Source organism: Glandiceps talaboti, chromosome 23 (genome assembly GCF_964340395.1).
Source record: "Glandiceps talaboti chromosome 23, keGlaTala1.1, whole genome shotgun sequence".
In the NCBI taxonomy this organism is placed as follows: Eukaryota; Metazoa; Hemichordata; class Enteropneusta; family Spengelidae; genus Glandiceps; species Glandiceps talaboti.
In genome coordinates, this window is record NC_135571.1 from 3,477,005 (window position 1) to 3,490,564 (window position 13,560).

Sequence of the window (13,560 nt, forward strand, 5' to 3'; positions counted from 1 at the left end):
AACAGTCAAAACAAATATAAACACACCTGCATTGGAGTATGTTGCATCATCAAATGCAGTTGCAAACACAAATGTATCAGGCAGTGTTACTTCATCAAGGAACATTGATACAACACCTAGTACATGTAAACATGGGGTTTTCATTGGCAGTGATGTACCAACTATCGTCAGTGAAGTGTTGGCTGGTGGCAGTGATGAACCAACTACTGTCAATAAAGTGTTCGCTAGTGGAAGTGCTGTACCAACCACTATCAATGAAGTGTTTGCTAGTGGCAGTGGTGTACCAACTACTGTCAATGAAGTGTTGGCTAGTGGCAGTGATGTACCTACTACTGTCAATAAAGTGTTCGCTAGTGGAAGTGCTGTACCAACCACTATCAATGAAGTGTTTGCTAGTGGCAGTGGTGTACCAACTACTGTCAATGAAGTGTTGGCTAGTGGCAGTGATGTACCAACTACTGTCAATGAAGTGTTTGCTAGTGAAAGTGCTGTACCAACCACTATCAATGAAGTGTTGGCTAGTGCCTGTGATATACCAATTACTGTCAATGAAGTGTTGGCTAGCAGTAGTGCTGTACCAACTACTGTCAATGAAGTGTTGGCTAGTGACAGTGATGAACCAACTACCACCAATGAAGTGTTAGCCAGTGGCAGTGAGTTTGTTACAGGACATGTACAACAACTCAATCTCACCAGTGTACCCAATGATGATACACAAAATAAAAGTGACAGTGACACCATGTATCCTAAAGGTATCAGTATGCATGACTTCACAGAATGTATCAATTGGAATGACACAGAAGATCAAATGATGACAGAATACCTCCAACAAAATGCTGCACATAGTCAAATACCTGAGTTTATCAGTGTGCCAGATACATTTCCTGTGCCAGAACACCACTTTGGTATTGTGGAATCCGTGTTGCCTCCCACTGTTCCCATGGCAACAGATGATGTAGTTCAATCAAGTGATTCTTCTCAGTATCATGATATCTGTGTGAAAGACGAACCAGAGTGTTTCATGGATTATGTTTCCATGGAAACAGTTGCCATGGAGAGAGATGCAGTTACAGAATGGGTGGTAACAAGGAATGAAGACGGAAATGAAGAAATCAGGGAGAATGTTGTTGCCATGGACACTGACCTTGACAACATAGAGGAGATGTACATAGCAACAGCGGAAGGCGATGCTATGGAGGATGGGTACATGTATATCAATGAAGGGGAGACTGATAGAGGTTTGCCAGTGAGAATAAAGAGTGAACCTGGTGAAGAAGATAACTTGTTGTATGTAGACTTTGAACAACACATCAAAACAGAATCATGATTTCAACAGATTTGCAAACGTTTTTGTCGGGGATTAAGCAACAGGCTGCACAACTAAATGTGACCAAGCGTCCCAGTTGGCCTGTCTCAAGCAGTGCTCAAACGACATACTAGCAATGACCTTCTCTATTGATCACAGTGTAATCTTTCAATCCCTGATTTTTAATTGTAAACAAATTGTTAATTTGGCCAAGACCAGCTAGTCTGCCAGACATACAGCAGAAACATGGGAATGATCACGAAAAGACTGCATATCATACACATTTTATGTGAATGTTATAGATAGATGAGAAACACACTTCAACAGACCAGTCACCACAAATATAAACAACACCATCCAACCCCAACTGATACACAGGCACACACAATGTCCTTAGAACAAATAAGCAATTGAATATCATCACAGTGCAGGCTCAGATTTTGACACATGTATATACTTTGATTTTTTGAAACTAGTAAGAATTCTAGTCTGCTTGCATGGCACCCTGTGGTGACGTGTGTGAACATACAGTGCCTGCTTGTCAGCAGGAGTGTGGTGTTGTTTGTATTTGTAATGAGTGGTCTGTGGGAAGCATGTTTCTTATCTATCAAAAGACTGACTACCCAAGCTTGTGATTATTTGACATTCAAAAGTATCTTATTCAAATAATGTGTTTCATTTAGTTGTTGGTTCATTTTATGTTAAATATTTAACTTTCTTTTTTTATTCTTGAAGTTGCACTGGCTATAATTGGATATATTATTTTGATCAGACAACCAACAATATATTCACTGAAAATTGTTAAAATACAAAGAATTAGATATTGTACATGTCAATTAGATGTGTATTTTATCCGTAAATAGTACAGTAATAATGGGTTAAAATTGTGGTTCATAGGTAATGCTGAGTGAATTTAGGGTGCGGACCCAAAAATCAATTTGACTGGATTTATTGTACCATATTATACATTGTATGTTTACCCACAGTTGATTCACTACTGTGAATGGTGTACGTTATTATGACTATGTCATGATATCTAACTAAATAGTTTAACAAAAACTTTCCAGTTGCAGCTAGTGAAGCCTGCTTGTGTTACATAATATTCAAATGTAATTATTATGTATGAAATGGTTAGAACTATGGCTGATATGAAATAAGTACCTGCCAAACATACAAATCAGAGAGTTATGGGTAGATATTGCACAGTGCTTAATTTCTGAAACAGTTGCTTTGTATAAAGTTGGGATCAAGCAATATTTCTGAAATTAGCTGTTTTGTTTAAAGTGGGGAGGGAGGGGGGGGGGTCAAGCAACATTGCTGAAACAATGTTAATTCAGCAGTTGTTTTGTTCAATGCTTAGGAATCAAAAGACGTTCCGAAATAGTCTTCAATTAGTTGCTGTGTTTTTGGTTACAGTGTTTCCAATCAAAGTATGAACAATGAAGTACTGCAACATATTGATACTGCTACATATTGATACATTACTGAACTAGCCCTGGTGCATTGACATACATTTACATTTTGTTTGTAGCTATAGTAATCACAACATTGCCTACTCCGTGGCAAAGTTGAATAACAGTTTATTTTGATAATGCCAGCAAACAGGCACACAAGTACTCGTTGTTGCAAATAAACTCTTGTCTATTTGATGACATCATCACGCCTAGATGTATGGAGTATGTGATGTCTATCAACAACAAACCTTAGTAACTGTGATAGGCGCCAGATTTGATATTTGTTATGATCGAAGTTATCATTAATGACGTGCACACTTGCGGTACTCCTTTGATCTGACCCTAAATTCTGTACAAAGACACAGGCCTACATTGGTAATGTATCAATATGTTGCAGTAGTTCAATGTTCACACTTTGACTGAAAGCACTGTAGAGAGAGAGAGAGAGAGAGAAAAAAAATCCAAAATTATAGTCTTTGTAATCTAACAAACTGCCTGAATGCTGCAGTTACAGCAATTGCAACGTTTACAAAAAATTCTATTACCTGCTATACTGCCCAGATGGTTTTGTTCTATTGTTTGTAAGATTTACAATCACAGATGTTATTTTATTGATGTTTTATTTTGCCTAAAGGAGTCAAAATGTATTGGTTTCAAATGAACTGAAATTAGTGAGAAAAGACCCTCTAGTATTTATGTTTCAGGGCGTGTGTAAATAAAGAATTATTTTGATATACTTGAGTGAGTGTGTGTATGTTTGTTATTTCATCAAGCTGAAAAGTTGTTGCCTGTGATGTGACAGTGTATGAGAATTTTGTTTATGATGTGAGTGTACGAATCAGAATCACTTTAATATCCTATTACTGATTTCAACTCAAATCATTATTGAAGTGAAAAAGAACTAGTTTACAGGAGAAATTAAGTTGTCATCATGTTTCGTTCATTAAACAGGATATGATGTTTTAGAGAGAGAGAGAGAGAGAGAGGCTGAATGAAAAAAACATTGGCGAATAACAAATATACCATCGCCAGTAATATCAAAGAAAAGATGGGAAATATAAAAGCAATTTTGAACGTTTTGACGTGTATTTCGAACATAGCAGAGCCAGTGACGTAGACACGCATTGTCGTGACGAAGAACGTCTGAGTTTATGTTCCATTTTTTTTGTTCAACTCCACTCATGCATACACCTTTAATGAGTAATTTGCATAATAGTTTATTTTGACAGTAGGGCAGGAAAGACATCAAACTAATAATTATCTCTTTTGTGAATTGTTATATTACAAACGCTTCGATTCATTTACTATCTCCCCTTGTAATTCTTGCAATTCAGAGTACATATCATATTTCTGTGGAAGCAACTCTTGGCAGGTACGTTTTGGGCTGTGATGTAAAGGGGCCTGTGGTTTAATAGTTTATTGCCCTTTTACACCCCACCCTTGATCACCTGCGTGGCGTGTTGAATCATTGATTTGAAAAAAAGCTGGACGATAACATGGCGGGCGTAGGATCCAAATACTGGAAATGTGAAGGTCACTTCTTTCCTCAGGCGACTTTAGACGAGGGAAAATTAGCTCGACATGCAGAGATCATGAAAAAATTTGACTTCAGGAAAAATGACGTTTTCGTGGTCACTTTTCCGAAGTCAGGAACTAGTTGGATGGCGCTATCACTACGTGAACTCTACCAAGGAAACTGGGGCATGTCCAAAATTGGCGACGGTGAAGAAAATGAACTTATGTTCGACATGATGCTATCACCAGACGCAGAGACAAAAGTATTTGATGGCAAATTAGAGGATTTAAGACAAGATTTCATTAAGAATGCTTCGAGTTATCCGTCGCCAAGGCTGTTTCGTTCTCACCTACCCAGTCGTATTTTTCCAGTACAATTGGTTCATGAAAATGGTGGTAAGATTATCTACGTGTCACGTAACCCTAAAGATGCGTGTAATTCCTTCTATCACTTTGCAAAATCATTTCTTCACGGAGAATTTGAAGAGTCCTGGGAGAAAATGGTAGAGTACAACTTTCTGGCGGGTGAGGTTCCGTTTGGGCCCTGGTTTGATCACGTGACAGATTGGTATCAGCATGGCCTTGACCTAAACGTCCTACACGTTACTTATGAAGAAATGAAGACCAGCTACAAAGAAACGCTGAAAAAGGTCGCCGATTTTATACAGCGTCCTGTCACAGACCAAGATCTTCAACGAACTGTCGACAAGTGCACTTTTCAGAATATGGTCGCCGACAAAACCAGGGTCAAGAAACTACCGTTCGATGATAAATCACAAAGCCAAGGAGCGAGTCAATACTTTAGAAAGGGTGTGATTGGTGACTGGAAAAATCAATTTACTGTGGCACAGAGTGAGCTATATGACAGACAGCTAGGTCCGAAGTTGACTGAATGTGGAATTCAGTTCATATACCAGGCGCACGATTAGACGAAAAGCCAGTGACATGTTTTATGATAAATTATGGTTAAAATTGACGTCCATAGCCGATAAGAAAATTACTTTAATATATATTATGATATATTGCATTTTTTTTTTTTTATATTTATAAGATTTTTATTGGTAACTTCAGTTGTTTACAATATAAGTTGCACTTGTATTACATAATAAGATGGTGTATTGTTATCCATTTGTTACAGTGCCTTTCAAGTTTGTCTTTGTTAACAGCTATAATATACTCACAGTGATAATTGTATTTTACATGGTTCAAGTATAGTGCAAAGTGCGGTTTCAAGTTTTTCATCTTCATTGAGTAAATGTGTCTCTTGGCCAACAGAAGCAAGTGGTTATACAGATTTGTGAAAGTTATGTTTCCAAATAATATCTCACTGAGGGAGGGCAGGTCGAATAGAGTAAAGCAATTCTTGAAACAATTTAAAAAATCTTGCCAAAACTTTTGAGTTTCATTACATGAGTGGAATAAGTGTCTTAAAGTTTCATCATCTCTTTCACAAAAAGTGCATTTTCTTGTGTAATCTGAAGTAGTCACATGCCACTAAACTGTTGTCTCAACAGGGTAGAAAAGTGTTTATGGGTATTAGGAGTAGATGTAATAGGGTTGGCACTTTTTCATATATACTACTTTTTTTTCAAAATATTTGATACAATGATTTCACCCATTTTATTAAGGTATAACTCCGAAGTATGGGGCTTTTAAAGTCTTGTGTTACTAGAAAGAGTGCAACTTTTAGCGTACATAATATTTTTGGGTGTATCAAAATGTGTGCTGTACTTGAAGACTGTGGAGGGTATCCGATATGCGTTGTACATGTATTTGACAACAGCGAACAGATGTATAAAGTATTGGGCTAAACTAGTAAACATGCTGAATAGGCCATTACAAACTGCAAACAGAAAATTGAGAATACAGCACCCTCACTCAAATTGGGGTATCATCACCTCATAGTACTGTTTCTTAAGAGCTTTGTTCCTTATATTCTGTAGAAGTGTAAATCAGGGATGTTTTTTGTATTGTTCATACATCAATGAAAGCAGCAGTGCTTTATGATTATCCGAGCAACCTATACCATGTATACCCCACGGTACGCACAGACAGGAAGTAGAGCGCCACCCTCAGTATGGCAAATTAAACTGAAAACTAGGGTTTAAGATCAAGAGGTACATTGGTAAGAGAATTACAGAAATTATTATCTATTTGTAATTTACAGGAGGTGTGGGATGCACAAGAAGAAGAAGACAAAAGTGATTTATTTGTAAATACCTTGGTTACTAGATTTTAAGTCGTTCAAACTTGAAAATTATAGAAATTTCAAACAACGTCATCTACTACATCCAGAAAAGCATTTATTAGCTTTAAATTTGGTAAACATCAAAAGATGATTGCACGTTTTAGGTGTTGAGCTCATTGTTTGAAAATTGAAGCTGAGAGAAAAATTGTATTGAAAGACAAGTCGATCGTATATTTGTACTCTAAGATTTTGTGACATGGAAGAGGTAGAGAATGAATTCTATTTTCTTTTGAAATGGAATTTTTTTTGACCAGTACAGTATCGCAACAAATATATTCCTCAATATTTGTATTTTAGAAATATTACGTACTGACGACGAAAACATCTGCAAAGCTGTATTCCTCTTTCATGCTCTTTCTTTTAGGATAGAAGCAGATAAAAACGATTGTTTATAACAGTCATGAAGGTAGAATTGTAAATATTTGTATTTTTGGATGAAGTTATAAATCTACATAATTATATCACTAATAAAAAAAGACGAAAATGTACTTTGTAGTTTCCTGGCCACGTCTCAACGGAAACCACGTAAATTAATGCAATATGTATGCACTATTGTTTTGTTCGACATGATGTTATCAAAAGACGTAGAAACGAAAACAATTGATGCATGGTAAATTAGAGAAGCGATGACAAGATTTCCTTAGAATGCTTCGAGTTATCCGTCGCCAATTAATGTTGCTTCGGTCTCATCTACCCAGTCGTATTTTGCCAATACCGTGAATTGGTTCATGAAAATGGTGGTAAGATTATATACGTATCACATACCCCTATAAGATACATGTAATTTCAGCAGAAATAATGTTTTCAATGGTTGCATACTGAATATTCATGAGTACAGCTGTCATGAATATTCAGTGTTCAACCATTGGATACATTATTTCTGCAGATTCCCATGATGCAATAGTCCACAGCATAAAGGAAGAAGATGAATTGACTTGATGTTTCTCTAAATTACAAAATAATGAAATGAATCTTCAGAACCTATATTTTATGAAAATGTCTCTTCCATGGATATGACTCTTCTCTGAAGAAGAAACTGAATTAATGTATTATGATTTTTTAGGAGTTCTTGATATTTTACTAGCTTTGAAAGTTGTTTTGTTCCATTATCTTACTGTATTAATTCATAAAAATAACAATAAATGACATTTTCGTAAACCAAAGTACAGTTTTCTGCTAATTCATATTATTGATTTGGGACTCGAGTTCATCTCTATATTTGTATTTTAACCCATGTTTCGAAAATAATCAAATAGGAGGGCGATCATGTTTTAGAAAAAGGAAATTGAGGGAGGAGCATTTTTTAGAACGATGGAATTGGGGGAGGGTCACCTTTTATCCAACAGACTGGGATTGACCCCCCCCCCCCATCTGATTAAAATCCGTTGTGGTGAAAGTGGCTAGATCGCCACCTTCCCACTCGGAACAGAAACAAACGACACAAAACGATGGAAATAGAGGTAAATTTCACCACATCGGATTTTAATCAGATTGGAACCCCCCCCCCCCATTTGTATTACTGAAGTCGCCCTAATCGGACAAAATCTCGCGAGAGTTCAGTTCTCATTCTTCGCGATGATCCTCGATCGAGCGCCATGTGTGTAGGCACTGTGTGTCCAATGTCAACAACGTATAAAACCGTGTAAAACCGTGTAATAACATGGAATTTCAGTTACATTCACACAGTAGAAGCCATTTGACATCCCTGCTAAGTACAAGTCGTGATCGTCATTCAACTTTTGCTCGAACTCCGGGTTCAAACAGAGGTGTGTTTCGTGCACGTGGATTATTATTGCTGGTGAAAACATGGAGAGGGTGAAAGCATGGTTAGAGGGTACCCGCGAACACATGACGCCACCATCGCAGGGGAATGCGACAATATCAAGTGTGGCTGTCACAGGAAACGTCGACACCAAGAAGGATATCGAGGAACCACTCGACCTTCATTGGTTTAAAGGGTTTTTCGCTCGTCTCCCATGGAATCCTGCAACCTCGGCACGTCAGCAGTGTTTGTCCGAATCATCACCAATAACACAATCCACGTGGACTGAAAGGCAACGAAGGATGTTGGAGTTGCAATGGAATGCTACCCATTTCCCGTCATTACTCAGCCACCCTGATGCCGTATTAACTGTCGATTTGTCTGGTATCAGTGAAGTTAGCAGGTATTTTCTCCAGCGGTATTGTTTAAAGTTTATTATGCAATGGCTTTTAGGGACAGGGACGTGCGAACCACCCGTAGTCAACGAGTCTGAAGTGCTCACCGTAACTGTCAGTGATGATGTAAAGGCTGAGATACTCAAAGAAATCGCAGGTAATTTCTGGAGATAGCTGTAAAATAGGAAAGATGAATACACAGCTAGAAAGCCACAGGCAGATTACAGGACGTACCTACGTGTCTGTAACCAGAGACCATATATATATGTAGATCCTCAGACCACAGGCTACATACATTTTACATAAAAATAATCTTATTCAATTGATTGAGTTACAAACACAGACTTAGCAAGTGTGGTTTCAAATTGATTTTGCAAGTAGGAAGCCAAGATAAAATTGTTTTATAAATTAAAAATCCAAAATAAAAACCCAATCCTCATCCATATGGCCATTTTAATCACAAATGATATATATACAGTAGTTAGGAATATTACAAGTATAGTGATATATTTTGAATATGCAGCAAAAGTTACACCCAGAACATAGAAAGGTCAAAGGTCATTTTATGTGACCTCCCCAAATCATATTTTATCCTTTTCCACTAATTTAAAGTCTACTTACATTATATTCCATCTACAGGGTCGTTTATTTGTAAGGTTGCCATGGCAATTAGGGAGGCAACAGAGGATATCACAGTGAAGACAGTGACGAAAGATGATTTATACAATATTATCATGGTAAGTAAACAATTTGTTTATGGTGTACACAATATTATTTTGTTAAGTAAACAATTTGTTTATGCTGTACACAATATTATGGTAAGTAAACAATTTGTTTATGGTGTACACAATATTATCATGTTAAGTAAATAATTTGTTTATGATTCCATATATTGATCTTGTGTGACATTGTGCAATCATCCCTTACAAGTAAAACTTTCAGAGTAGAAAAAGGTATATTTCAAGTATTTGTAAATTATATGAGTACTTTCAGATGTGAAAATCATTACATCATCTGTATAGTATAGTTACGATGTAGGTCCTGGGTAAGGAATAACACACTCATATGAATAGCAATCAGATCTGGTGGTCTGTTAGTGGTGTAATACCTGTTCATATTACTGAATAAAGTATGCACCCCCACAGGAAATTGAGAAACAGCGCCCTCACTCAAATTGGGGGTATCATCTCCTCATAGTAGTGTTAGTGTTTGTATTTCAATAAATTACAGAGCTTTGACCCTCGGTATTCTGTAGAAGTGTGAATCGGGGATGATTTTTATGTTCAGTGCTCTATGATTAACCGAATAACCTATACCATGTATACCCCCAAGGTATACATAGACAGGAAGTAGAGCGCCACCATGGCAAATTTTGGAAAGGCTAATGTGTGAATGTCTTTGTATATTTTATCAATAGACTGTTAAAGATGTACCAAAGATGTACCTCAACAAAGTATCAGTGTTATTCTTAGACTGGCTTAATATCTGTAAGAGTGAAAAACTAGAAGAAAAGATGTTAAATACCATGATGCAAAAGATAATAGAGTTTGTATTCACACATGAAGAAGGACTAGAGCAATGTCATCAATATGAAATAAGGTAAATCATATATATTTTTAAGTCTGCACCCGAAAATCAGTGCCCCGATGAATTACTATTTTAACTCATTACTATACTACTTATAGATAAAATAGACCTTTAATTAACATGTACAATTGTCTAATTATTGGTATTTTAACAATTTTCAGTGAAAATATCGTTGGTTGTCTCATCGAAATAATAATCTCCAGTTTTAGCTAGTGCAAGTGAAATACATATCACATTTTATTTTAAAACTTTTGTATAATTTTTGCTCTAAGTTGCCGAATAATAGTTGAGTTATAAAAATATATGGTTTTTATACAAAGATGTGTTTTTGATTCTTTTAGACATGCAGAGAATACAAGGAGACAGTGTGATATCTGTGATGAATCAAAGACTACTGAATGTAGTATGGAAGTTAGAGTTTGTAATGATGATCCTGAAAATAAAAGAAGTGAGGACGGCAGCTACAAAGTGTTAACAATATCAGAGGTATGTTTTATGTTCAGGGACATATATGTTCAGTTTTATACTCAGTCCATGCCTATGTGAACTACAATGAGTAACACTGAAGTAAAGCACTGTTCTACACTAGTTTATAGCATTCACAGTGTGATGATATTATAGTATAGTGCATTTCACTATAGCATAGCATAGGATCGTAGCATAGAGTAGTGTTGTATGGTGTGTGGTTTAGTGTAGTATCGTGTAGCATAGTGTAGTGTAGTGTGGTGTGGTGTGGTGTGGTGTGGTGTGGAGTGGTGTGGTGTGGTGTGGTGTGGTGTGGTGTGGAGTGGTGTGGTGTGGAGTGGTGTGGTGTGGTGTGGTGTGGTGTGGTGTGGTGTGGAGTGGTGTGGTGTGGTGTGGTGTGGTGTGGTGTGGAGTGGAGTGGTGTGGTGTGGAGTGGTGTGGTGTGGTGTGGTGTGGTGTGGAGTGGTGTGGTGTGGTGTGGTGTGGAGTGTTACGTTACAAGAGTGACTGATGACTCTACTCAAAAGTATTGGTCAGCCTCTGGTCATTGACCGTTACTTCTCCTCCATGTATTGTTATTGCCACATAAAGTTTTCAAACAGTAAAGGTCTTGTGCATAGAGACGCCCCTCAAATATCATTATTAAATTTATTAAATATGCATTTAACTAACGTGAATACTTTCTCATTTTCAGAATAAAATCAGTCAATCTGCAATGGACCGTGCATACCCACAGATGGTTTGTCAGTTTATAGCAGCTGCAAAAGATGCCCATTTCAACACTGAGAATCATAACATTTTGTACAATGTTTCCATATGTGGCAAATACACCATACTTTTATCAAGAGCACATGTTTTGAAATCGTCTGTTGAGACGACAGAGAAAAGCGTATCTGAAAATTCTCATATGTTGTATCGTGCTATTCAGTACGTCTGTGGATATGATCATGATTATTTGGATGTTTTTCCTGTATTGAATGTTTATATGGCATTCAAAGCTACCCTGTTATTACATAAGAAAACAACACTGGAATGAAAAGTCGAAGATAAAAAAGTAGAGTTCAGACTCAAGATTATTTTAGTTAAAGCTGCATGAGCTGTAAACTGGAGTCACATAATGTTTTTTGATCAGTCAACCGATATATTGAATATTGTTCAAATACCAATAGTTAGACATTGTACATCAATTAGAGGTCTATTTTATCCTCAGGTAGTATAGTAAAATGTTAAAATCATGATATTGTTGGGGTTGCTGAATTTTCGGTGTGACCCAAAAATTATTTCGATGGGATTTGTTGTACCATATAGTGTGCATACAAATATCTATCCATATGTGATTCAGTACTGTACAGTTTATGATATGAGTAAGTTTTTAGATCTAATAAAACAGTTTTAAAAAACGTTCCAGTCACAGCTTTAAAGTATTTGGCAAACTTTTCTGGGTCCTCTTAGCATACAGAAATGCAGCTAAGATGTAAACTGAGTACTTATTGTGAAACTGTCATCAGGAGTTGAAATTAAGAGATAGCATACTGCCATACATAATATTATACTAAATATGCCAGTGAAAAAACCACAGCAACTGTCTGTATAGGACACTTTCTTGTCATCCATGAGGTTTCCCATAAACCCATGCAGGAAGTACCCAAAGTGGCTGAATGCATATCAAGTACAGTATTTTGCCTATTAACAATGGGGTTTCCCATAAACCCTTGCAGGAAATCTCCAAACACATGTCAGGTGAAGCAGAGCTACTGTAATAAATTTCAGATTAAGTAAGTTACTATGGTGCTATTTTATTACTGGCAATCATATACACATTTATAAATTTGAATTGCCAAATAACAGTGCTTTTCAACTATAGTGTGTGTTTTATAATTGAGGTTTGTGCCTTCTGAGAAATAAAATTGTATTATTTCAAAATAAAGTTTTTCAAGTTCACAGAAATGGAATTACGTTATGTCCTTAAATTTTATACAAAAATGAGCTTTGTTGAAGATTTAATGTTTGTTGTTGAAAATTTGTTTTTGATTTTTCAATTGAGATGCAAGTTGTGTGTCTGTATGTATGTATGTATGTATGTATGTGTGTGTGTGTGTGTGTGTGTGTGTGTGTGTGTGTGTGTGTGTGTGTGTGTGTGTGAATGACAAACTAAAAAACTGCAGGGCTAATCTTATTGCAGTTGGACCTAGTTGGTATGCTATTTCTTGGGGTCTAGTTGGTGAATTCTGCAAGGCTGGGCAATTGGTTGGTCAGCAAGTATGTTATATGAAATTTCCATTCATAGGAAACTGCCTATAGATATGTTTGCCGGTTCCAAGATGCATTGCGCATCTCTCCATGCAATGCCATGTATTGTGTACGGCTAGGGGTAGTGCACGAGAACAAAGCGTAGACCCATCTCAGAGGGACTGGGTGTACGCGCTAAGGGGTTTGCACACGCTAACTCAGAGGGATAGTTGTCACCTGACTGTACCCTAGGTTCACCTGTAAAATCACTCTCTGTCATTGATGGCATTTAGTATTTGTTCTATAAAATCACTCATAGGCAAAGAGGTCAACATATCTTTCCATCAATTCCTGATGAAAATGTTATTTCAAACGTAGTAAAGACAAAACAAGACTAAATGTAACAATATAAGTGAAGTCCTCTCGCGCAATGCATCTTGGAACCGGAAAATCGAGGAATGCTGAAATTGTTATGTAAATTACTCATTAAAGGTAAAGCCACAAGTGCTTAGTCACACTTGAATCATCTTGATTTGTAAAGGATTTTCCACTTCTATAATCGTGGAGAGAATTATATCGAAGCCCGCCCTCTTGCGGTC

At 36.8% G+C, this 13,560-nt stretch overlaps 2 protein-coding genes across 2 annotated transcripts; both read left to right on the forward strand.

Moving 5' to 3' along the window:
- The first annotated feature begins 4,256 nt into the window (after positions 1–4,256).
- Positions 4,257–5,204, forward strand: LOC144453152 (amine sulfotransferase-like). Its single transcript, XM_078144430.1, has one exon. The coding sequence runs from the start codon at positions 4,257–4,259 to the stop codon at positions 5,202–5,204; it is 948 nt and encodes a 315-aa protein (XP_078000556.1).
- Positions 5,205–8,117: 2,913 nt separating this feature from the next.
- Positions 8,118–11,768, forward strand: LOC144453153 (uncharacterized). Its single transcript, XM_078144432.1, has 5 exons — positions 8,118–8,837; positions 9,320–9,417; positions 10,098–10,279; positions 10,609–10,753; positions 11,427–11,768. Exons 1-5 carry the CDS (start codon positions 8,330–8,332, stop codon positions 11,766–11,768), a joined length of 1,275 nt encoding a protein of 424 aa, XP_078000558.1. The 5' UTR covers positions 8,118–8,329.
- Positions 11,769–13,560: the final 1,792 nt, after the last annotated feature.